This window comes from Pholcus phalangioides, unplaced genomic scaffold, assembly GCF_987345545.1.
Source record: "Pholcus phalangioides strain wild (caught in Gottingen) unplaced genomic scaffold, Ppha-v1.0 ptg000001l_1, whole genome shotgun sequence".
NCBI lineage: Eukaryota > Metazoa > Arthropoda > Arachnida > Araneae > Pholcidae > Pholcus > Pholcus phalangioides.
In genome coordinates this window covers 26,048,632-26,073,627 of record NW_028301594.1, presented here as the reverse complement: position 1 = coordinate 26,073,627, position 24,996 = coordinate 26,048,632, and the positions used below count along the sequence as shown (strand labels likewise).

Here is a 24,996-nt window from a genome sequence, read left to right as displayed (position 1 = left end):
AGGCAGCAAATCGGGAAATCCCCCCCCCCCATCGATGATGACGCAATACTTGAACGGTCCCTTAAGCGGCATTGGTGTGAATGGCTCGCCGTGAATGGCTCTTATTTTTAGCATTGACAATTCGACATACTTTGCAATGCTCATTTCTCAGTAAAATATTTTTCCTTACACCCCTTAGGTTGCACTTGCTGAAAGTCTGAAAAAAGCCTAATTCATTAAAAAAGATATGGCATTTTATGGGGCGGGGGGGGTATAGTGATTTTAGCTATGGCACCTAAAGGGTTAAGACCATTGTAAACTCGTATTCGGCCCATGGGCACCCTCTCCCCCATTAACTAACATTTGCTACCATTACCATTATGACCTATGGAAACATTAAGTTTGAGACATTGCCATCTTAGTGCAAGGATCTACCCGGGGCCTCAAGAAAAGAACGGACCACTCACAAACATGATATATGGTTGAAATTTTCGAGGAGTATGCATGTAAATTTGCCTGCTAGGACCTCAGAAAAATAACTTGGGTAAGGGGGCCCACGGTGCTCTTAAGATGGCCCTGGTATGACCCCCCCCCATAATTCTGAGCCCTCCCAGTATATCCAATACTTTACGCCTATGGTTGAGATGTAACTGTACATTACGTTAAGCTTTTTCTGAATTTGAATTCTATCTTAGAACTGATTCTAAGTATGAGTTGGTGGCTCGCAGATTTCGTGAAAAAAATTCAATTTCACTCACAATGTCTGAAAGGTTGAATAACCATGGGCTAAAGCGTATTTTAGACAAAATGACAAAAGCTTGTTAGTCTATGTGCGGCAGTTTATAAAGCTTGTGAAACCTCTTATTTATGTAAGAGTTAGTGGAAGCATTCGAAATGAAATTTACGTTCCAACCTCTGGAAAAGATACATTGGAATGAATTGGAAAGAAAAACCGAATGTGAGAAAAAAGTGTTCACACTCACTCGCGTGCATCCGTCGCCGCTGCTGTTGCAAATTGTTTATTACAAATCGAAAAACAATGGAATTCACCCAACGAGAGTTTCAATTCATTTTCATCAAACGAGGGACATAACGTGAAATCACCTCGACTTACTGTATGTCATTTTGGTTTTTTTCTCCCCCCCTCTCGAAAATACCATTGATGAATTGAAGAAATCATTTTTGTGTTTTCTCTCCTTCGTTTGTCTTTGAATGATCGATTCAAATTTTCCCATTATTAATTGGCCTTCGCTTATACGTCTTGAGAAGTTGAATGGCTTTTTTCCACGTTAAATTACTCGGCCCGTTTTCCCTTCAATATTTGTTCAACCTTTTCCTACCAGTGACCTTCCGTTTACTTTCACAGTAGACATTCTTTTTACATGTACAGAAAAAGAAATCAGACATGTAGGGAAAAAGGACGCAATATTAGAACAGAATAGCATGTTGTGAAGGCGTTTCTTCTCTTTTGAGTCTGGGTGGGAAACACACACCACACACACGTTAAGAATCACAGAATACTTTTTATTATTACATTCTTGTTTCTTCGATGTTTTCATAAAACTGTTATCTCGAGAAACTGGTTTCTTCAACTCAAAGGAAAGGTGACGTCAAAAACATCAGATCAGGCTATTTTTTTTTCTTCCTTTTCTGACTCTACTGACTAACCGGTTATCCTTTCTTCTTCTTATTATTTTTTGGTTCTGACGTTGACTTTTCCTTTGTAATAATGACTTTTGCCACATCAAGTGATCAGTGCTATCGCTGCATCGTCATTGAAACTAATCGACAGCCGTTTTTTTTTTTTAACTACCTTCATTTATTTTTTTTAATCATAAATTGTTATAATTATGTCAATGTGAATGAGATTGACTGTCTTATTTCTCTTCTGTTTGTCACCATTTTAACGAGATCGTTACCGAACTATTTCCGCAAAAGGAAAAAAGAAATTGGAGTGAGAGAGAATCAGAGTACAGTGAAACCTCGATATAACGACAAATCTATTTACAATGATGTTTTTTGGAATCTTGCTTGGAATTGCCCATAGTCTAATGTTAAATTCCTTTCAGTACAACGATATCCTTTAAACGATAAATCCCTCTGTAACGATATTTTTTGAGGATATTTCGAAATCGCTATTACTTTATTTTTTGTATTTCACTCAAATCACCCTTCGATATATTTCTAAATTCCACATCAGTGTTTGTTCTTTCGAGAGTATTTAATAACATTAGTATTTTGGACTATCTCCCCTACGAAAGTGTTTATAAAGTTGCCGTGAAGCCACACTTTTTGTGTAGTACACAAAAGTGCTATTCATTAAAATACTTCAGAGGGTGAAACAGTTAATTGAATTATATTCGCGCGCGCCAACAAATCAATTAGAATTTTTTGCTGCGAATAAATACAGTGTTTGCATTTTATCGCGGTATTTACGACGCCAACAACTGCATAAATTTGGTGGCACCTGATGATGCTTCCTCTCGATATAACGATAACCCCTGTACAACGATATTTTTCTAGTTCCGCAGAGTGGCGTTATATCGAGGTTTCACTGTATTAAATGTTCATGGCTTCATTAAAATACTGAAATAATGCAATGCACATTTCTTAATTTTTTTTCGGACAATGGTACCTTTTGGACATTTGTTTTTTCTCGAGACTCCCCTCACCTCATCTGGGAGCGAAACCCTTTCCATAAGCGTTGAGGCAGTGTGGTTTTCAACCTTTGGGAGCCCGCGGCCCGGTAATTCAAAATTGTCAATAGTAATTTCAGAATTACCAAGAGTGATAATTCATGAAAAAATGCAGAAATTGAGAATTTTCGAAAGAAATTTCACGATGAATGAAAAATTTTATAATAACTCGGGAACCCTGTTAACTAAATAACTTGGTGGCTCGCAGGCCTCGCGCAAAGTTTAATGTTGCCTGCAATATCTGAAAGGTAGAATAATGGGGTGTGTGTGAATCTGGTTGGTGTCTCATTTTCGAATATGCCAAAATTCTGCTCATAAAGTAACAACAGGTCGGCACAGTTGAAAAAGAAAGTATTGCAAAGAGTCGGAAAATTGATTCTCCGAATCAATCGCTTTCATTAATTTTTCGACAATAAACTGTTTCTGATTTCTTCCCGTTGGAGTCGCTCAATTTTTCAGCCGTCTGATCAGTTTTGATAACTATAAATCTGCTCTGTGTGAGATATAGAATAACACAGATTGCACACTCATCATTTTTCAACCCTTATTTGTAAAACAATAACCTTGGTCAGGCTGGTCAAAGTCCGAATGTGAAGGTGATTACAGTATTATTTACAGTAAATTTTTTTCGAAAGTACACAGCCCGCGAATAGAAGGTTTTTTCACTGTACACCAAGGGTGCTAAAAAGTTAGGAGAATTCAGGCCACTTCATTGACTTGAATGCGTGTCGCGGGTCACTTGAGTGCTCTGTAAATATGCCGTGGGTCACTTGTGACCTGGAAATATGTCGTGGGCCACTTAGATGCTCTAGAACTGCGCTCCGCGGGTCATTCAAGTGCGAAGAGATTGTGCCGCGTATCACTTAAGTAATGTAAGAATGTACTACAGGCCACTTGAGTTATCTGAGAATGTGCCGCAGGCCACTTAAGGCATGTGGTAATATGCTGCGCACAATTTGAATGATCAAGAGCTGCGCCATTGGTAACTTCAGTTACATAGAACTATGCCACGGATATCTCCAGTGATGTGGAACTGCACCGCGGGTCGCTTAGGCCCCTTTCACACGGAGCGGATGCGGGTCCGCATACCCTTTCACACGAGCACTGAAGATGCGGGTGTTTCGCCCGCATCTTTTATAAAAATCTTGCATAAAAACTATTTTTTCACAATTTTTGTAATTATTTTTCTCCTTCACCCCTGATTCAGTGTCCATAGGCAGCCTAGAGGCATTCTTTGGTGGTTCAATCTTGAGCCCCATAGAATATGGGTATAAAGATGCCTTCATTCCGATCTTCACAAGTAGTCGATGGGAGAAAATATCTTAAAATATTTTCAAAAAATTTTGAAAAAAAATTTGTCTTTTCGGAAAAATATGAAAGAAAAATTCCAAAAACACATCCAATGTTCGAAAAATCCAATCCAAAAACATCCAAAACATTCGATGTTCCAAAAAAAAAAAAATTGATGAAATATCAAAGAATTTGTAAGTAGAGAAAAAGGGGAGGGGTGGAGACTTTCAAAATGTCTGTGCTTAGAAATATTCACATCACAATTCTGTCTTAGGCCGGGATTACACTATAAAAGTTTTGTAAAAGTTCTTTGATAAAACGTGAAAAATTCAACCATTAAGATCACCGGTTGCATTTGCTTGAATGCAACCGATGCGCCTATTGGTTGAATTTTTCACCTTTTATAAAAGATCTTTTACAAAACTTTATAGTATAATCCCGGCCTGAAGTCCGGATTACACTATAAAAATTTTATAATAATTCTTTTAAAAAAGCAACTAATAAATTTATCGGTTGCATTTGCAATTTATTAGTTGCTTTTTTCAAGTTTTATAAAATAAATTTCATAAACCTTTTAGAGTGAAATCCCATCCTTAGATTAGTCACTTCTGAAATATAAAATTTCATTTTTTTTCAGTTTATAGACTGAATATCGAGTAAAATAAACTTGTAGGTATCGGGGGAACCACCAAAAATATTCAAGTGCTAGGGTCTTCAAACGGCCCTGAGTGAACACCGTAGGTGGATAACATTGTTTAATAAAAGTATTTTTTTTTAAAGTTTAAAAAAATTAACAGATTAAAAATTTGAAAAATAATAAATATTTAAAATAATATTTTAGATATTTATATTTTTATATAATTTTAAAAAGAAAAAAATTAAAATTTCTAAATTAAATTTAAAAGTTATTAAAGTATGTAGTCAATTAAATATTCGTAGTGAATTACAGAACGGCTTATAATTTTGGTCCCGTCAGTTGCCGTTGTTGGCAGGTTTTATTGTATAAAATTGTGAAAAATATGGACAAAAGGCAGTTAAAGTTGCTATATCTCCATCTCAGAAGGAAACGAAGGGATAGACGTATGTAGGTACATTATATTAATGAGCAGGGACCATCATATGGTGTTTTTAAGGGTATTTATGGCAAATAATTAAAAAAATTCCGTGAAAAAATCACCTTTTAAAAGTAGATAAAGATGCGGACAAATTCGCTCCGCATCCGCATCGTGTGAATAGCTCCGAATAAACCTATTGTCAAAACTTGTTTGTGCGGATGCGGAGCCCTCACTTAGGTTTTGACACATGCGGACGACGTCCGGACCCGCACGAACATTTCTAGGTGCGGAGATTTTTCGGCTCGTCTGGAAGGCGCAGTATATTCCAATTGTCAAAACTTCTTCCGGACCCGCATCCGCTCTGTGTGAAAGGCCTCTTAAACGCTTTGGAACTATGCCACGCCTTACTTAGGTAATCTGTAAATAAGTCGGGAGCCCCTTGAATGATTTTTAAAGGCACCGCAGGTCACTTAAGTAATCTTCATATGTGCCGCGGGTCACTCAAGTGATTTGCGAGTATGTCGCGGGTCACTTAAATGATCTGTATATGTGCCGCTTAGTTTATTTTTGCAAAATTTAGTTTGAGGTCGTTGGCCAAATCAGATGACTCCGAGGGCCACGGGTTGAGCATTATATGGTGCATACTGTTTCTTATTCCAGCTCTCTGATAAATGTTGGGAATAAACGTAATTAATTACTGCTATCAATCATTTTATTTGCGAATGATTAACTTCCTTATTCAAAAATATGAATAAATAACCGGGCAATTCGTTGATCGATATCAATTCATTTATTTTCCACTGGCTTTCTCTATAAAACAGGGAAACGCCATCTGCAATCACGAAATCAAAGAGAACAAATTTTTCCTTCTTCCTTCCTAAAAGGAAAAGAAGAAAAAGTTCCCAATATACAGTAAATATTTTTTTTTTCTTTTCGGCGGAACCGAACAGTTATTAGGTAGGTGCCCGCTGACCTCAAAACATAGGCCGTGGTTCGAATCCAAACAGCTGCAGCTCGTATGGTACATTCAGGTGTGCTTTTTTTTCCGATTCCATGGAAAGTAGGCGTTTTCGAATTGTATTGGCTTTTTTTTTGTTTCTTTTTCCGACATTAGAGAGAAAAGAAAACCTCTCTCACACCCATACACACGTGCCATCCTTTTCTTTTTTCTAACCTGAATTCGGGTAGATCAGCAAATACTATTGTTACGGGCGGAACAGTTCATACCAGTGTTCACCAATATAGACGCGTGTTTTGCGCATCGAGGTTCATTTTTACTAATGCTGGTCCGATTAATCGTTTCATTTGATCGATCATTTGTTAATTGCAGTTAAAAATTTTAATTGAGTTAATCGACTCGATCAATCCGACCAAAATTCGATATTTGACTAAACCAATTAAATGTCTAAAATTATGTTCCTATACATGGCATTTCAGATAAGTGACCGCATTTAAAAATATTTGAATCAATATTTTGATCAGATTTTTCACCATGAGGAAAAACAAGTCGATTCAAAGGAAAAACTAGTGATTATTTTTAAAATTACCGATTTAAAAAATGATAAGATCCAAGTTATAAGAAGTTCTAGGATATATGACAAGCATGTTCAGCCTATCGTCCCCCTTATGCCAGAGACATGAATGTGCAAATTTTCACTTTTGGATTTATCAGTAGGTTAGATTAGTTTGCCAGAAACGCGTAAATGTATATATATCCCCTATTGAAATTACAAAAACATTTTAGGAGCACAAGTTCCATAGAATAACATTCAAAAGTCGTTTTCCAAGTTCTAGAAATTTGCATATTCATGTTTTTGGCAAAGGGGGGGGGGGACGATATTAAAATAGCTTCAAGTGGACTGCCTTTATTTGTTATATATAATCTATTTCTTTATTTATTTCCATTTATTCGCTGGATAGATACATGAAATGAATAGAATGTTTTTATAGCATCAATTAATACTACATAATTACCACAACACTATGTTTGCAACGAATGAATAGCATTTGAAAACATTCGATTAATCGATTAAATTTTTTTTGTCAATCAGTTAAAATTTTCAATCGATTCGCAGCTCTAATTTTTCCGCTTCAAATTTTTTTTAAGGGGTGAAATTGTTCTTTCAAATTTTGGGTTAAATAAATTATTTTTTAAAAATATTTTTACAAAAAAGAGGAAAATAAACGTGCGGTGGAGAAAGCATCGATGGTGCTGATGTTTTACCACTTAAAACCTCCAAATTAATTATACAGTTCTTTCAGCAATATGGTTAACCCCAGTACGAAGGCCGCTTAAACCTTTGATCTAACCATCGTTTTTAATGATACGGTGTTGACCTTCTACAGTCATCTTCGTCTTGGATGACCATATTTTACCAAGAAAAATGGTAAAGATTTAGATTTCAATCACAGGACTTTGCCAAATTTCGCCAAAAGGTCACTAATTGCCAAGAAAATCACCAATCGTTCTTTAAAATCTGCCTTTAGGTAGGGAAAAAAAGCCTGTAGCAAATCCGCAGTGAATTAAAATTTATTTCACTAATAAAAAAAGTTCAGCTTGACAGATACTTGCTACGAGTTTATTATTTACAGTCATAATTATCATCTCACGAATTATGCAAATTACTGTATCTTCATGGACAATTTTAGTAAAAATTAGAAATTCATGTCACTCATAAAAAAAAATGTGTTCAAAATAGATGATGAAACCATAAAACATGCATAATAATTTTACGATGGGATGAAAAACCCCATCTTATATTACCACTCAAAATTTCGCAAAAGAGTGAAATTACTCTTTACAATTATTTTTCGAAAATTACTTTTTCGGATAACACTGATTCATAGTTGAGCAGTACCCAATATTCTACCTGCGCTTTCAAAAAAAATTATATATATATTTTTTTCATGTATTGATCACTTGGTTCCGCTCCGAAGATCAATTCTGTTCAAAACCCACCACTTTAGCAGTGGTTCTCTAACTTACTCTCATGGCTTCCTAGCCCTAGTGATTGATCATTCACCCTCTTCACGAATTAAACAATGAAACGGGGGCGGGTTTACTAGACTTGCCATATGCAATCTAACCTCGTTATAACAAAGAAGTGCAAATGGGTGTAGGTCGATTACTCCCACAAGGAATCGTTTGGATTAAAAAATGGCTCGTTTTGCCCTCATCCCTGATATCTTAGCATTGCAAGTTAGACCCACTTACGACGCAGTCAGAAAAAACAGCGAAAATATTCGTAAAATACGGACTTCGTTATATCCGTAGGTATATGTTTAATAGGCATAGATAAGCAATACGAAATTTGAGAGGAGTAAAACTTCGGTATATGTGAAAATTAAAAATATCCATGTTCGTTATAAGCAAGTCCGACTTGATAAATTATTACTATGCAGATTATCTTTACTTTGACGGCAAGCGAAACATCGTTCAACCCCTCTCCTTTTTCTTATTATAAAGTTCGACATTTGATGAAGGGTACAAGTGACCTGAGCAAGTTTCATCCGAGACATGTTTTAATTATTTCTCGGAGTTCTCTATTTATACTATAGAAAATACTGCGTTTTTATTTCTCACCGTTTCGGTGTTTTTAGAGTTCGTTTTCAGTAAGAAAAAAATATATATAGGTTTTATATTATAATTATAAATTTTGTAAATATCGCAAAATGAACGAATGCAGATTGTACAAATAAAAATTCCGCACCGGGCAAAATGCTACAACAAATTTCCAGTTCGGAATTAGCCAATAACCAAAAAAAAGAAAAGTTCATGCATACAAAAATTCATAAAAATTTGAGGAATAGGAATATTTGAATGCGGCTCGCGGTAAAGTTAATGAAGGGGAATTTTTTTTTGGGTTAGGAAAAATATAGTTCAAAGTTTTGTCAGTAGAGGACGCTGCACAGAAGCAAGCAAGTCACTGGAAATATTCAAATCAGAGTCCTATAAAATTAAGGGTGTACGATTAAAAGCTCATTTCTGGATTTCCCTGTTACTGGCGCTTACATTATGTTTTTATTTTGATGTTGACATTGGGGTGGAGAAACCACTATTGGTGAAGTGGTTTCACTCCAGCCAGCCACAAATCTCAAGCTGAAGCTTGACACACAGTTTCGGACACAGAAAATATTGAAAAAAGGTCCGGATCCAATCATTTTTGCCAGACTTTCGTGCAGCTCCGATTATTGACGGAAATTTGAACTATTTCTTTCTGTACTCAAGAAAAAAAGGAAAAAGAAATCCCGTCTTCGTGAGAATAACTTTTTTGCAAACCATAATCAAAAAACCAATTCTTCTAATTTTTATGAATTTTCAACTTATTTTCCAAGTAATGGACATCGTGACCAATGACACGTAAGAAAGTCTTTTTTTAAAAAATCATCCAAGAGTAGAAATCGTGTCTTCTCTTCATTCCACAATTTACCGATCCTGAAACGTATAGGCACCAGTAAAACTTTTTGTACTCCTTGGGTGATTTGTCTAGCCCCTGGTTCCCTACATCCGAAGCATAATAAATGATCACTACGAAATAAATTTGCAACGCGAATCAAGTTTTTTGACGTTATTTTAATGGTTCAGAGTCATGAAGCCAGACTAAAAATCGTATTGGCCGATATTTCACTGTATCCGATTATTTTACAAGTGGACACAACATTCAAAATAGTGAAATATTCAGTAAATTGTTGAGAAATCTATTTCTCGTGCGAAAGGAAACGTTAGAAAGTGGAAAAAGTATGACCGAAATTTATACGTATGAAATTAGAAAGTAGTATTCAGAGTTACTGATAGGTGACGCCAAAAAACGAAACTAATTTATTTTAGCACGCACAAGAATCGAAACTAAAACCGAAACTAAAAGAAAACAAAATTATGTTAACCGATATTTGAATGCATCAAATTTCTCTGTAATTGAGCTCAATTAAAAATAACATACAATATAAATTTATAATTGTAAATTTTCTCATTTCTGAATTGATCTGTGTTTTAGTAATGTGTTTATTACTAAAATATACGGATCATCCAAAAATTAGTGTTTTAAGTCAACAGCAGATGACGCTAGAAACCGTATCCCAAAAATCAGACGGAGACCAATTGATTGTTGCGGGAAAACGAAAGTTCAAAACCTTCCATTTTGTGGCTGTGCATTTTTTTCCATTACCGGTGTTTCTTAATCTAGGGCCACGTGGCTCCCCTTGCGGTCCTGGTATATTCTAAGGGGAGCTACGCATGGCCCCACATTCTGAAGCAGGTGCCCCTGGGCTGGGACCTTTGCCGGGCCCCTAGACCAAACTTTTCACGGCCCCCTCCGTAGTTAATTTATAGCGTGAAAAAGCAAAAATAATGAGAATCGTCCCGGACCTTAGGGCTGGAGCCCTGTCAGCCCCACCCATGTGGGGGCCACGGGTGAAGATCAGATGAAGGGGGAACCACGACAAGTGGTGAAGGTGGGGGGGACCACAGAGAACTGTGAAGAAATAAAGCTTTCAAGTGAAATATGGTGGGGGGGAGAATGTGACTACTTTCAGAATCCAGCAGAGCTGTCCTATGGAACCTGGGTCATCTTAACTCATGTGCTCATAAACCGAGCTCTCATGTGGTGGGGGTGGGGGGGGGGTCATAACAGGATGGATGCTTTGATTTTCGAGTGTAAATATGTAAGCTGTTACTTCCAGATAAGTATGGGACCCCAGACCACCATTTGCCCCGGGATTAATGACGTTGAGACGACCATGTTCTCAACTCCCAGAACTCCACAAGAAGGAAGCTCGCTAAACTTTAGCCCAGGGTAGGCACGGATCCGTGGTGAGGACCCATTGCCCTTTCCGAGACATACGGTTGGGTGATTTATTGTGTTGTTCGTGGATCGTCACATATTTTACTGACCTATTTTTCTCATGTACGCAAGTTGGCTCTTTGGTGTATCCCCCCCCCCCCTCCACATTTTGAATCCGTACTTGGGCCCAGTGTTCCAGAAATCGATCGTATTTATAAGATATTTGTTTATTATAAATTTGGTTTTGACTGAATTCAATTGAATAAGTAGAAAAAGTCTCGCTCCTGGCTGAGGATAGGGGGTTCTGCATAAGACAGGGAGCCACGAGGGAAAAATATGATCAGAAGGGACCATGGGCTGAAAAAGGTTGAGAGTCAATGAGTTATAAGTAACATTTGAATACACATCGTTGGTTTTTATTTTTTGGGGGGAAAACGAGGATAAATGTCAGTCTTGAAATTTATGTATTTCTCGATGTTGCCATGAATTTTCTATAAAAAGTTTTGTAGAGCCGTTATTGAGATATCGATGGCCGAAGACAAACAAGGCATTGTATCCTGTTTCATCCCGGAACGTCCTTTTTCGATGATCTGCACTATATAATGGTGCGGTTGTCGGAAAACATCGGAACCACCCCCATTTCAACCAACAAAAGTGGCCTACTTTACGTATCGGTCTTATTACAACGGGAAGCTTGCAGGTGTGCGTATGTTGGGCCACATTCCATTGAGCGAATGGAGGGAAGGCTGATGATGTTATTAGGACCTCCTCTGCTTTAGTGGATGTGGGCCAGTCGATGAATGCATCGTGCAACGGAAGAAACGGGATATAATAATGATTTAGAATTAAAAAAAAAAAAAAAAAAACTCTTACAAATGGGAGGAGGAGGGCTGAAGAGAGGTTAGGAAAAACACAAACAAACAAAAAAGGGGCACTTCCATTGTGTCTCGGGTCATTAAGTCTTATGGTCTAGGCCGTCGTGCAGAAGTTCCGCTGTTGACAGGACGCGCGAATCGTATCATGGACACGAATCTGTTCAATTATAATGCGCATAGCGTATAGGCCCTTTTCTTTCTTTTTAATTGCAAAGGCTGATAGTTATACATCATTTGACTCAAGTATGTAAACAGAACAGCAGGAAACACTAAGCTCAATGAAGGTTACTCTGGCAGCAATACAGTATTTTCAATATTATTTGCAAATAAGATACACAGAGTGAAACGTCGATATAACGATATTCTGCGGACCGAGAAGAAAACATCGTTGTAGAGCGGCTATCATCATATCGAGAGGCAACATTATCGTCACATGCAGTTGGCATCGTTTCTAATTTGTTAGTATTACCAAAAAATGCTCTTTTGAGTATTTCACCAGGGGGGCGATATTGCCCACTTTGGGAAACACTGATGTAGAATTTGATAAAATTACATTAGGTATGGTATGTAGCTGCTCCGCTGAATTAAGGCATTCTTTTGTTTTGACATATTTTTACTGACTTTACGAAAAATACATTTCTTATTCGGACGGTTACATTTTGGAGAATCTCTGGCGACCCATACTTGGGGGAAACACTGCATTAGACTACAAGTGATTCCAAACAAGATTTCAAAAAAATATCGTTGTAGAGGGATTTATTGTCATCGTATCGAGTATCATTGTAGTGAGGTTTCACTGTATATTGAAATTTGCATATTAACACTGCTACTTCTACATTATCCTTTATACATCACGTTTTTACAAAATGAAATAATTGTCATGTAAATTTTTTGGTAGGTCATTTTAGTTCCAATTAAAGCCTAAACAAACAAAAAAAAAATTTTTGAAAAAAAACAAACATTTTTTTTTCAAAAACTATTTAGTACATAACGAATTACTTAACCTAGTAACTCATTGTACTTTAAAGTACCGACAACACTTAGACGCTTACAATATAAAAATACCAATTCAAATATTTTGAGTAACACAAGTTGCATGAATATTTATTTGTCTTACCACAAAAAAAGGTCATAATTCGTTTTATATATTTGATTTCTTTGGTGGGGATTACACTATAAAAGTTTTATAAAAATTCTTTTATAGAACTTGACAAAATTCATCAAGGTTGCATTTAATACAACCAATAAGCCTATCGGTTGTATTTTGCAAGTTTCATGAAAAAATTTTATCAAACTTTTATTGTGCAATTCCGGCTTTACACAATAGTGTAATGTAATGTAATTCATCCAACTGAATTTTATTAATTAACATAATTAAAGAACTAGTCGTGCCACACTGGTGCTGTCATCTGGTTTTTTTAAAGTAGTTATACAGCCTTTATACTTCAAAATACCAACAAGGTATTTGAGAAATGTTATGGTACATGTGCTGTGGTCAAATTACCAATGGTCAACAAGAAAGTGTTGGGTTTAAGTGCTGTCAGTAGTCAAAGGGTTAAAAAAAGAAGGGGATATATTAATTTTCGAAAAAGTAAAAAAAACAAAACATGTATTATTATTTAGGGCCGTTCTTCCTGAGAGATAAACCATTCTTCTCTAAAAGACTTGGCTGGGTCTTTATTTTTTTCATTTATCAAGCCCTGCTATAGATATCGGAGATAATGGATCGGAATACATTTTGGAAGCATTCCGCACACACTGTGGATTTAAAAATTCTCCTACGAAGTAGCTTACCCTCAGCGCCTCTTGTAAACTGTGGCATTTCCAGTGTGGATATAAGTAGTTAATTTCAATGTTCTCACACACACACACAATGTTCAGAAAAATCACTAACGAGAAAGGCAAATACAAGGAAAATATAAAACTCCTAATGCATTTCGGCACTCCATGGGTGTCGTCTTCAGAGAATAATAAACCCAGAATGATTTCTTTTCACGCCGTTTGACTTGGACTTTATTTTTTCTCTCCGCTGGGCAACCGAGAGTTAAGATCAGGTAACCAGTCCAAGTGGGATCCTCGGTCAGCGTGATATATTTTTTTTTATCCTCTGAAGACGACACCCATAGAGTACATTTATATTGTAAGCATCTAAGTGCTGTCGGTACTTTAAGGTACAATGAGTTTACAGGTTAAGTAATTCGTTATGTACTGAATAGTTTTTGAAATAAAAAGGGGAGGGGTTGTTTTTGTTTAGGCTTAATTGAAACTAAAATGAGCTACCAAAAATTTACATGACAATTATTTCATTCGTTAAAAACGTGATGTATGAAGGATAATGTAGAAGTAGCATTGTTAATATGCAAATTTCAATATACAGTGAAACCTCACTACAACGATACTCGATAAACACGGAGTTTTGCATTTTTCTTGTATTTGCTTTTTTCGTTGGTGATTTTTCTGAGTATTATTAGGCAAAGTTTACCTACTCTTCGATGTTCTCAATCATTCCTCAAATTATTTTGAATCCATCTTCATGATAGAAATAATCGAATTCTCGGAGTTCATAGGAAAATAAATCGGTTTTTATTTTCGTGCGCTCATCTGTGCCGAAAGAAGCTATTTTCTGATTCCCTCGCTCTATTCTGTCATATTTCATTTTACGAGTGTGTCTGATTTTTTTTTCTTTTTTCCACTTGTGTTGCTATACTTCGTTTTATGTCAATGGCATAACGTAATCGTCCCTTTGATGGACTCGATTTACTTTTTTTTTTATTTTTTGAAATCCTGCTGACACATATCCTTCCATTGAAATACTCGGAGTTAAACGGTTGGCCGCCCGTCAGTATTTGATCCGTCTATTGTCAGATTTCAAAAAATCGGGACTCGTAGGTCGTCGCCTTATAATTAGTGTCAATATAATTTATGCCACCGATTCCTGGCATTCATTTGGCGTAGAACTACCTGTACAAAGTAATACAAGATGGACGAGAAGTCCTAGAGACACATTGCAAAAATTAATAAATCAACCAATTTACATAAAAAGGTGTGATTTGAGCTAAAATACTTGTCGAGTATTTTATAATAAATTTAAAAAAAAATCGAATTTCACTCACAGGAGACGCTGTAAAATGAAGAACTAGACATAGCATGTGACATGTGGCCCAAACAGTATATAATTATGGGATTTTGCGTTACATAAAACTATCACATTTCATTACGGTGGCCCTTTTTAATTCGTGCTACTTCTAAGCGGGTGGAAAGGTGCACGTGTTGAAATGCGATATTTTTATGCAAAGTAAATTGTCATGAACATCAATTATACACTGTTTCTGGTCAATTTTTGCGTTTTGTCAAGTTTTCCGTCTTACAGCGCTACCTGCGAGTGAAATTTGTACTTTTTTTTAATTTATCAAAAAAAAAAAAAAAAAACAACTCTACGCTACGATAAGTGTTTTAGTGCAAACCGCACCTTATGTCAATTGGTTGATTTGTTATTAAATTATATCAGGACTTCTCGTTCAACCTATAGGCTTACTGAATGAAAGCGTTATTATACATAAACTTTCTGCCGTAGAATTGTGTAATTTACTTCTAGCACTAATTTAGAATGAATGCTAATAATTCCCCCCCCCCCTGAATTTTCTTCTGCATTACTTAAAAGAATATGAATAGTAGGCGGGAATTTTTCTTCGTTGCTCGTAGCAGTTTTTCTCGTAAAACACGCCTGTCCGTTTTTCATGATAAAGATATTACTTTATATCAGTCTTTCTCACTAAATGAACCCCAGGATTTTTTGGTCTATCACAGAGAGAGTACTAAGAACCCCCCCCTCGACGCCACTGTTGAGAGGGATGTTTTTATACAAATACAAAAATGCCACTACAGGGCAAAATCCCCAACAAGGTTGCTGAAAAAAAAATGTCCATAAAAGAAAGGTGTGTCGAATGTATCTGAAAATACAAGTACTCTAAAATAAGAGCAATTACAAAAAAATCAAGCTATAAAAAATAATGCGAAACATTGCTCACAGAAAATTATGGTTGTCTTTGTTTTAGTGTTGACAGATTCTCGGTTTATCCCAATATGATCATTATATTTATTTTTAAACCTGTAAATTGTGATAAAAATCACGTCAACAGATGGTAGGCCTAAGCTATCCCATTTATTTACAATCCCGTTAGAGGAAAAACTCCCCGCAACATCACTGTTCCTTATTAATCGATAGGTTATTGGTGTCCTCTTGTCAAAGCTCTCGATTGACGGTGTATTGATTACTCGTGGTCAATCCTATTCCTCCCGTAGGAAATTTTAAAACGTCAATCATATCCCTCCGACACCCGTGTTCTTCCAATGTAAAACTGTAAAAAAAATAGACTAAAGTTCGTGTGCCATCTTAAGCTCTCTTAACTATTCTCTGCACCTCTCCTCGACCAAGTCTATGTCCTTCTGTAGGTATAGTCTCCAAAATTTCTGTCTAGTTCCTATAATTTACTTTCAACAGCCGCTTTATTCTGAAGCTCATCTATAGCAATACTTTTGGGAGCGACCTTTTGAACATCGTTGCTTTAGATAAATGATCATTTATTCTTGACGAATAGAAGTTGGGAATGAAATATGCTCACAGTTGAAACGTTCCACCGCTTCTCGCGTGCTTAGACCGTCACAAAGTGATCATCCTCTCTCTCGTGAAGAAACTATTGCACGCACGCACACACACACCCCATATGATCTGGCTTAAAGACCTGTCTTGACTGTGATACCATTTGTCAGGGTTACTTTTATTAGCTTTGCGGCCGGCTATCGAGATTTCACGCATTTCTTGGGATGAGGTTGAAGAGTAAGATAAGATGTCATCCTATAGTGTTTATTCGTTTTGACCTATTGTGGCACTGTTACCATTTGTCTAATTCGGATCCTGTCCTTTCAAACTGTCGGCGGTCATTTGTCGTCGCTTTGATCTCGTTCACCAGATCGGTTTTAGATTGCTCTATCAATCTTTAATTGGTACAAATCTATCCGAAGAGAGCAGGCAGACCTACAACATGATAGGTTACTACTTACACAACAAGAAACCTCCAGCATTTACCATCTTCACTCAAAAATATGGAAAACAGATGGCAGCACCAACAAGAACACGGAGCAAGCACAACTCTAGCAACATAAATACGTTAAGGGCCACGTAACAAGGGCTATCTCAGGAGGCGTGGAGTCGGTGCCGACTGGCGTCATTCCCCTGCAGAACCCAGTGCTTTCGCTCTGCTACCTTGTTAATTACGTTGGTTCGCGGAATCACTAATTTTTACTGAATTCTTTCTAAAATTATCTTTTCGGTTATTTTTATTAGTATTTGTTTATTTATTGGGTTGCTTCGTTCAGCCATTTAAACATCAAGTTCTGCATTTGCTTATGAGGTAACTTCTCTAAGAATATTGTTTTCGGATCCATATCAGTTGAATCATTCTTCTGCGCAACTTCTAACGAATTAAATACATGTTGTAATGTGCGGGTTTTGCGAGGCTTGTTTCTGTGTAATGCTTTTTATAGAGCTGCCATCTATTTTCGAACAATAAGTGAAGTGTTGTGGTACCCGTTGTAGGCCTGTTGCTCCCTGTGGTGAAACTTTTTAACGGGAAGATCGACTCGCATTCGCGTCTCGAACTTGGGAACCACAGAAAACCAACTTTGGCCGACCACCACTGTGGCGCCGGAGGGAGTTTTCACGATGGGAGTCCGTCACTGACCACCACCACAGCAGACCGCTGTGAAGACTGCCGTCAGGTCCGCAGGGTTCGATCCCAGCCACGGACAAATAATAATTTCTTTTCCTATCGAACCTGAGGCGACCACCGAGAGATGGCACCCCATATTGTGCCACCACAGGAAGTTCCCTATTTATAAAAAGCTTGACAACGTTTGTGTGTGTGAGCGTTTGATCATGAGGAAGAGTATTATTTAACCCGTGCCACTCCTTCCGGCCGGCTGAAGTTGGTTTTCTGTGGTTCCCAACTTGGAGTCGTCTTCCCATTCTAAAAGTCTCGCCGCAGTAAGCACCAGACCCCCCTCCCCCCATAACACATATTCATATGCATTACAATGTCAATTTGAATCTGACTAAAACCACACAAACGTACATTAGTTTCACGATGCTTTTAGGTACACCAAAATTATGTAATTCCAACACAATTCATATCTTCCGGTTAAAAACGTAATAAATTACCGCATTGACGATAGAACGGGATTATGGGTGGTCTGAAAGAAAAATTCGATTAATAGTGCGCAATACGCGTTTCATATCCCATACAGACGTACGTTGATCAACAAAAGTTGTGATCTTCATTATCACCTCTTCTAATGCAAGAGATTTGTAATAACGCTGTCACATTTAAATGAAGGGAATTCTTTTTTTTTGGAAACCCCAAAGCAGAGAGATTGACGCCTAGTTTGGGCAATGAAGCGGATATTAAGTATCGTTTTGAGCGAAATGAATTATACCATAATCCTTGTTTTATTGTATATATTTTTTTTTACTCCATGAAAGTCGAAAGACTGGTTAAAGCTGCTGCTGCTGAGAACGAGTATTTGGTGGTAGCTTTTTTTTCTTTTGTATTTTACTGCTTTGCCTTGCCAAGTTCTCTCTCCTACTAATCTTGGGAATGAGGCGGTAGCGTGGAGTCAGGTTCATGCCGGTCATCCATGTGTGTAAAAAAAATATATATATAATAATAATAAACTTGGACCGGGTATAAGAAGAGGTCGCACTCACAAGATAGGAATGTGGTGGCATTTTCGGAAAAGATTCGGTCGAGGGTTTTCTTTTTATCGTTTTTATTATTATCATTATTAGTAAGTATCTAAGGCACCTCCTTTTTTTTTAGAGGTAAAGCTGGGGGGGGGGGGAGGGGGTGAGTTTGCGTCTTTACCCGTAGTAGAGAGTTACGGTTAAACGTTATTCGGATATGAATTGATGTCCCGATAGTTTATTTTATAAAAATCTCTTCACTCACTCTCTCTCCACACACACCTATCTATCTACCTTCATGCGATCGATCTTCGTATTTTCTATTCCGAATCGGGAGTTTATTTTCTTTCATCTTTATATTACAAAACATTACAAACAACAATACGGTGTCCTTAACCGAGTGCAAAAAATATATTTAAAAAAATGTTTAAATGTGCAATATTAACGGAGATATTTGAATTCAAAATCAATGAAAATGGGAGGAAAGGAAAGCATATATTAAGGGGGCAAGCTTGGGAAAAAACAGCTTGAAAGTTTGATTCTTTGAAAGGAAGTGAATTGAGGGTTCCCCTACCTCCTAACATGGTAAAGAACTTTCATATGCAGAGATATTATTAAACATAATACGCACGCACGCACACACAGATTTATTTCGAATTTTTATCACATATTTGACTGTGCATACCAGCGGTTCTCAACCGGTTTTCGGGGGAAAGTAAAAAACACTGAATTTGAAGCAAAAAATAGTTACAAATATTTTAAATAACATAAATCAGTAACTTTTATGAATAAATAAAAAATAGGCCTACGGAGCTCCGCCATAGAAATTATAGACCATAAAGGGCTCCGCGAGTAAAAAAATCTGGGGGATTTGAAAAAGCTTTCGTTAAAACGAGGTTTTCGCTATAACGGTATTCGTTGAAACGGGAATCGACTGTATCTCTAATATTTGATTTTTTGTACAAATTTTCAAAAAATGCATTGAAAACAGCTTTCGCTCATGATAAAATAACATGGTATCAATGAAAGTGAATAAAAAATCTATTCAAAATTATTTTTTTCTTCCAGTATAAGTGCATTTCATGCCTTCTGGGATTATTATTTGTAATCGGAACAATACTTGTTTCCGTATTGTAAATTGTAAAATAACGGAAACTGTTCAGTTCATAAAATGCTGAAAAAGAATGAATTTTTTATCGAGACTCAATTTTATTCAAAATTAAATTTTAAAAAATTCTTTTTTTTTTATAACCCTAGTATTTATGAATATCGCAAAATATTTTTCGTCATTTTATGGACTGCGCAATCTTACTTATTTTGAATAAATTTTTATTCAAATTTATCGATGTCATTTTATTTTATCACGCGCGCGCAAGCTGTTGTCTTTGATGCGTTTTTGTTTTTTTTTTGAAAATTTGTAACGAATTAAATATTGGAGGTATGTAAAATTCTGTACTAGCATAGCATAGTACGCACAATCAAATATATGATGAAAATTCGAAATAAATCAATGGATAAATAATATTTCTACACAAGAAAGTTTTTTCACCATTCTAAAAGGTAGGAGACCTCTTAAAACTCTAAATTCTGAGATGCCACATTAACGTTCAATGACCAATATGTATCTTTAATATATTCCACTAAGAGACCAGATATGACAAGCCAATTCAAGTGGTTTTTTAGTAATGCTTTCATGATCAAAATGAGGATAAAAATAAATAAAAATGGGATATACTGCATTTTCTTTTTCGTTCGCTTGCAGATTCTTATGAATTTTTTTTTCTTTCTATTTCTAGGATTTCCAACGATGTGAGCGAATTCATTTCCGAAGCATCCAGGATTAAGAGAATGCGTGATCTCGGATTAGAGTTCGTCATTGTGGGATGGATGCGGGTTTATTTTGGATTATAACTTTTGTGCTATAAAATTATTATCGTTTGAGGATTATACGTGCGAACGTCGAATCACCTGAGAAATGGAAGATTATCAGGAGGTAATGTTAAAGCAATTTCTTATCTATCAAAGTTTACGAATCTTTTCTTTTACAACTTCATTGATTCAAGTAATTTAGATTGATGTAAATAGTTGCTATGATATTCAAAACGGAATACTTAACATATAATGATTCATAAATCATATTTCATTTGGGGGGAAAAAAAACCTTTAGAAAATGTTTTTCGCACGTGTTTACAGGTTGATGCTTCAAGTCCCTTGGCTGCAAATTACCGGTGAACTGTTGATCCTAGAGGCATACTTCCAATTAGAAAAAAGTATCCAAATAACATATAGACCTCTGATATGTCATTTATATTATAAGGGGTTGTATAGTTACTAAAATAAAAAAACAATTTTTGATATGGACACCCTAAGAAACCAAATTGAGAAATTGTTTCCCCGTGTCTCTAAACAGAGGTTTTGCTGCATAAATATTCATCTTAAATCACTGCCGACTTGCTGCGCCACTGCATTTCTCGCTAAGGGTTACTTATAAGAAATATTTGGCAGTTTTCCCGAAACATTTTTGGCGAAGATCGGAGATTATATTCATAGTTCACCACACTAACCATATTGAAATATTAATCACCCCACTAACCATAATGAAATAAAAACTTCATAGACAACACAGCACATTTTTGGTTGAAAATCGTCTTGTAAACGTCAACCTCGGTTTCTACGACCAGAAAAAAAAAACGCGGAAAAGGGAGATATCGTTATAACCGAGTTTGAGTGAATTTTATTTTTTACTGTCATATCACTCCAATTCCTGCCGTCGATGTTTTGAAGTTAAATAATTATGGAGGAGCTTATTTTTTGAAAAGTGAAACATTTTTCCACTTTTTTTCCGAAATGCACTTTTTTAGGGGCCATTCAAGTATTACATCAGCAGATTTTTTTTGCCATTTTTGACCCCCCCCCCCCGTCAACAAAAGTAAGCAAAACACTGACCACTTGCCCCTTTGTCAGCAAAATTTCGTCAGCAGCTTAGAATATTTCATATCTTTAAAAAAGGGTGGTTGATGACGTAAGCAACCTTCAAACCCCCCTGTCATCAAAAGTTGGCAAATCCGAAATCCCCCCTGCCGTAACACTCGAATGATCCCTCAACGGTTTATGAATCTTTGGGATAAGCTCTGTCAGTTTATGCAAACTGGAATATTTTTTGGTATAAATTACGAGATAAAGTTAGTCGTTTCTATCAAAAGGGAGCAAGTTATTATCCACCATTTCCATTCACTTCGGCATTTTTCATCTCTCGATAACGGACAGACAAGGGATGGAAAATTTTGTCTGTCCGCTAACTAGCAGAGTCTGTTCATAGATAATAAGACACGTATCAAGTCCCGTCGATGTATTTAAAATTGGTTCCGTCAGTAAAAGGTGTTCACTAACGGGAGCTTCCACTGTAGGACGATCGTGTTTCTTATGTTAATGGGGCGAGAGTTCAGTAAAGGTACCTTCCTGGGGTGGTTAAGACCCTCCCGGAATCAACAGGTGACGTAGAAATTTCCAGTTTTTCAGACTTGACCAACTGAAATTTTCATCAAAACGTAACATTTCCATTAATTTTCTTTGAAAACAAAGTACTTCCTAAATTCAAATGGGGTTTCTTGAATGTTGATCAAGAAACATTGTATTTAAATATTCTTCTGCTATTCCTACCTGTTGGGCTATTTTCTACTTTTGTAAGGCAACCTTTTTTTTTACTTCTGCTGTAAATTTAGAAGAAATGGAAATGTGTACCCTTTTGAAAATAAACTCCTCATATGTGCTATGCATATATGTGTTACGGTGAAATTGATAAATCGGTTATTGTACATAATAACCGGTTATTACGGGATTAACTTTCTTGCATACTTACCAATCGTTTTGGTAAGTTTGATGAATTTATCACTTTTACCGGCGAATATGCATAATACCCAAGTGTCGTTTGTAAATTTGATAAAATGTATCGCCTTTATGTGATTATGCATAATACCCTATTCTAATTGATGAGCGCCCGAATGGCGTGGTGGTAAGATGCTCGTCTACCACCGTGAAAGTGGCTGTCAGGTCCAAGGTTCGAATCGGGGGAAGAATATAGATAACAAGCTATATACCGTAACGAGCTTGAGGCGAGTACCGATAGATGGCACCTTCATTTCACCCAACTCGTTAATAGTAGTAAATTGCAATATAGCGCCGCAGTTGGTATTTGGTGAAGTAGTGCAATTTTTGAATTTGATAAATGTGAAAGAAATTCCAAATGAGTCTAGTGAATGTAGTCGGACCCCGATATAATGATACATGCTGAATTATCATGCATATTATATCATATAGTACGATTTATCATGTTTACCAACGACGCGATGCTTGGGTACTATTCATATATGCCGGTAAAAGTGATAAATTTAGGGAAATTTATCATATGTACCAACGACGCACGGGCGATGTAGGTAATCGCGGGTAAAAGTGATAGTTTCAGGCAATTTATCAAGCGTACCAAAATGAATGGTAAGCATGCATGATAACCGGTTATTATGTATAATAACAGCATTTATCACGTTTACCGTAACATATATATATACAGGGTGATTCGGAACTGAACCTACAAACTTTTAGGGGAAGTAGAAAGCACAAAAACTAAACAGATCCACATAGGAATGTATGACCGGAAAACCCAACCTGATCAGCTGGGAATAAACGAAGATGCAGAAATGACAAGCCAATAATGGGTGGCAATTAGCGATACCTTAAACGAGGACAGTATGTATACGTTAAGTTTCACAACAAGTGTTCAAAGTTTTCACCATCCACAGTTATGTACCAAAAAAAAAAAAGATACATGTCTATGTGATTCTGTTTTGTTTTTGTGTTTCCTACCTCCCCTGAAAGCTTGTACGTTCAGTTTCGAATCACCCTGTATATGCTCCTCGTGTGTACTACTACTACTACTAACATCGTTATTGAATGGTACACGCACATCCGGAGATTCTTCGTCATTTCTAGGAAGAAAACGCGGACATTAAAATCGATTGCTCGTATATAAACTAAATTGATCATTCGAAATTTGACCTTTCAAGGTCGGACCATTGAAAAAAGGGGGTCGGCTTCCCGCGATGGCCCGAAGGGATGAAGAAGCCTTCTCAGTCGTGCCGACGGCTCCCTCTCATCGTCCTTAAATCCGTCGGGCCAATTAAAAACAGTAGGACGTGGCACGTCGGTAATTGGCAAAAAAAAAGAAGGGGAGAGAGAAAAAAGTGTAATGTATGTATACGTTAATGACATTACCTTTTGCGCTCCAGGCGATCTAATTTACATTCCATCCATCTGGTTTATTCATCTCTTATCTACGTATGCGTTTTGGCGATTCAGACATTCGTCTATGGAGGTACCAGTATCTACTCGGTTCCTCTTTTTCCTCGAATTAACCCATAGTATATTTCTGATATAACTTTTTTTTGTTTTTGTTTTTCCATTCGTAGAACTTGTCATTCAGATCAGTTTCAAAAAATGGGGATAGTAGTACTTTGGGACGGAAGATCCTTGATTGATTGTGCGTGTGTGTGTGTGTCTTGTCGGGGTTTGTGATTGAAATTCTGTGCGGCTTCTCAATCGTGTTCCTATTCTTAGTGCATTACGACTTTTTCTTTTATTTTTTGAGTAGGATATTCAAACTAGTTTAGACGAATTCGATTGTTCTCCCAATCAACTCTGTGATGAAATATAACAAATTCAACCAGAATGGAGAAGAAAAAATTAAGAGAAGTCCTTGAAATGTTCATGATGACTATATCGTACTGGACAATGATCTTCACTCACTCGTTTTATTACCTAACCTTGCTTTGTGAATGTAGCGCAGTAAAACCTGCTAGTTTTTTGGACGCCTCTGTATCCTGGACACCACCTTACATTGGACGGTTTCGAATAGAACCGACCATTACCTTGTAACGGAATGTACACGATATTGCACCTTTCTGTCTTGGACAACTCTCCAAGGCCGAATATATAGTGAGGCCAGTGATGGTAACCTCGTCAAGCAAAATTTCCGTCGAAAAAATTTCCCTTTTGACTAAATTTTCTCCACACACACCGAAAATTGTTCTGCCATCTATCGGTGGAAGTATGTGGTCAAGTATTTTACAATATAAAAAAACATTGTTTTGCATTTATATTTTTCTTTCAATATAAATTTATATTTTTCAAAATTTTTTTGTTTGATGAATTCTTAAAATTTCCCACAAACGCCAAGACATTTCCCATATGGACCAATTTTGACCAATATTTCCCACGAGTTACCATCACTGAGTGAGGCGACCACGAGGTACGGGAGTGCATAGCAGCGACTAGCGACGAAAACAATTATATTGTTTCGTTCTGCACCTCACATACTCAAGAGGAAGAAAAAGGGGGAAACTCAACGAGGTATGGGATTCGAACAACGGTGTTTGTTTTCACCGCGAGGTGGGGATTTTCTCTATCTGCTGATTGGTCCGTTTCTCCCCTTTTTTCCCCCTCCCTTTTCTGCGGAAGCACCATCATCATTATCACACCCTTACATTTCAGAACCTCTCTGGCCATCTTTTCTATACTCTTTCTCTTTTA

At 36.7% G+C, this 24,996-nt stretch overlaps 1 protein-coding gene across 1 annotated transcript in view; it reads left to right on the top strand.

The window, feature by feature from the left end:
• The window catches only part of Myo10A (unconventional myosin 10A), a 171,308-nt gene that overhangs the window by 21,602 nt on the left and 124,710 nt on the right, over positions 1–24,996 (top strand). Inside the window, exon 2 of the mRNA XM_089232723.1 lies at positions 20,211–20,407. Within this exon, the coding sequence (XP_089088849.1) occupies positions 20,390–20,407 (18 nt within the window). The 5' untranslated portion in view covers positions 20,211–20,389. The remainder of the gene's footprint in view (positions 1–20,210; positions 20,408–24,996) is intronic.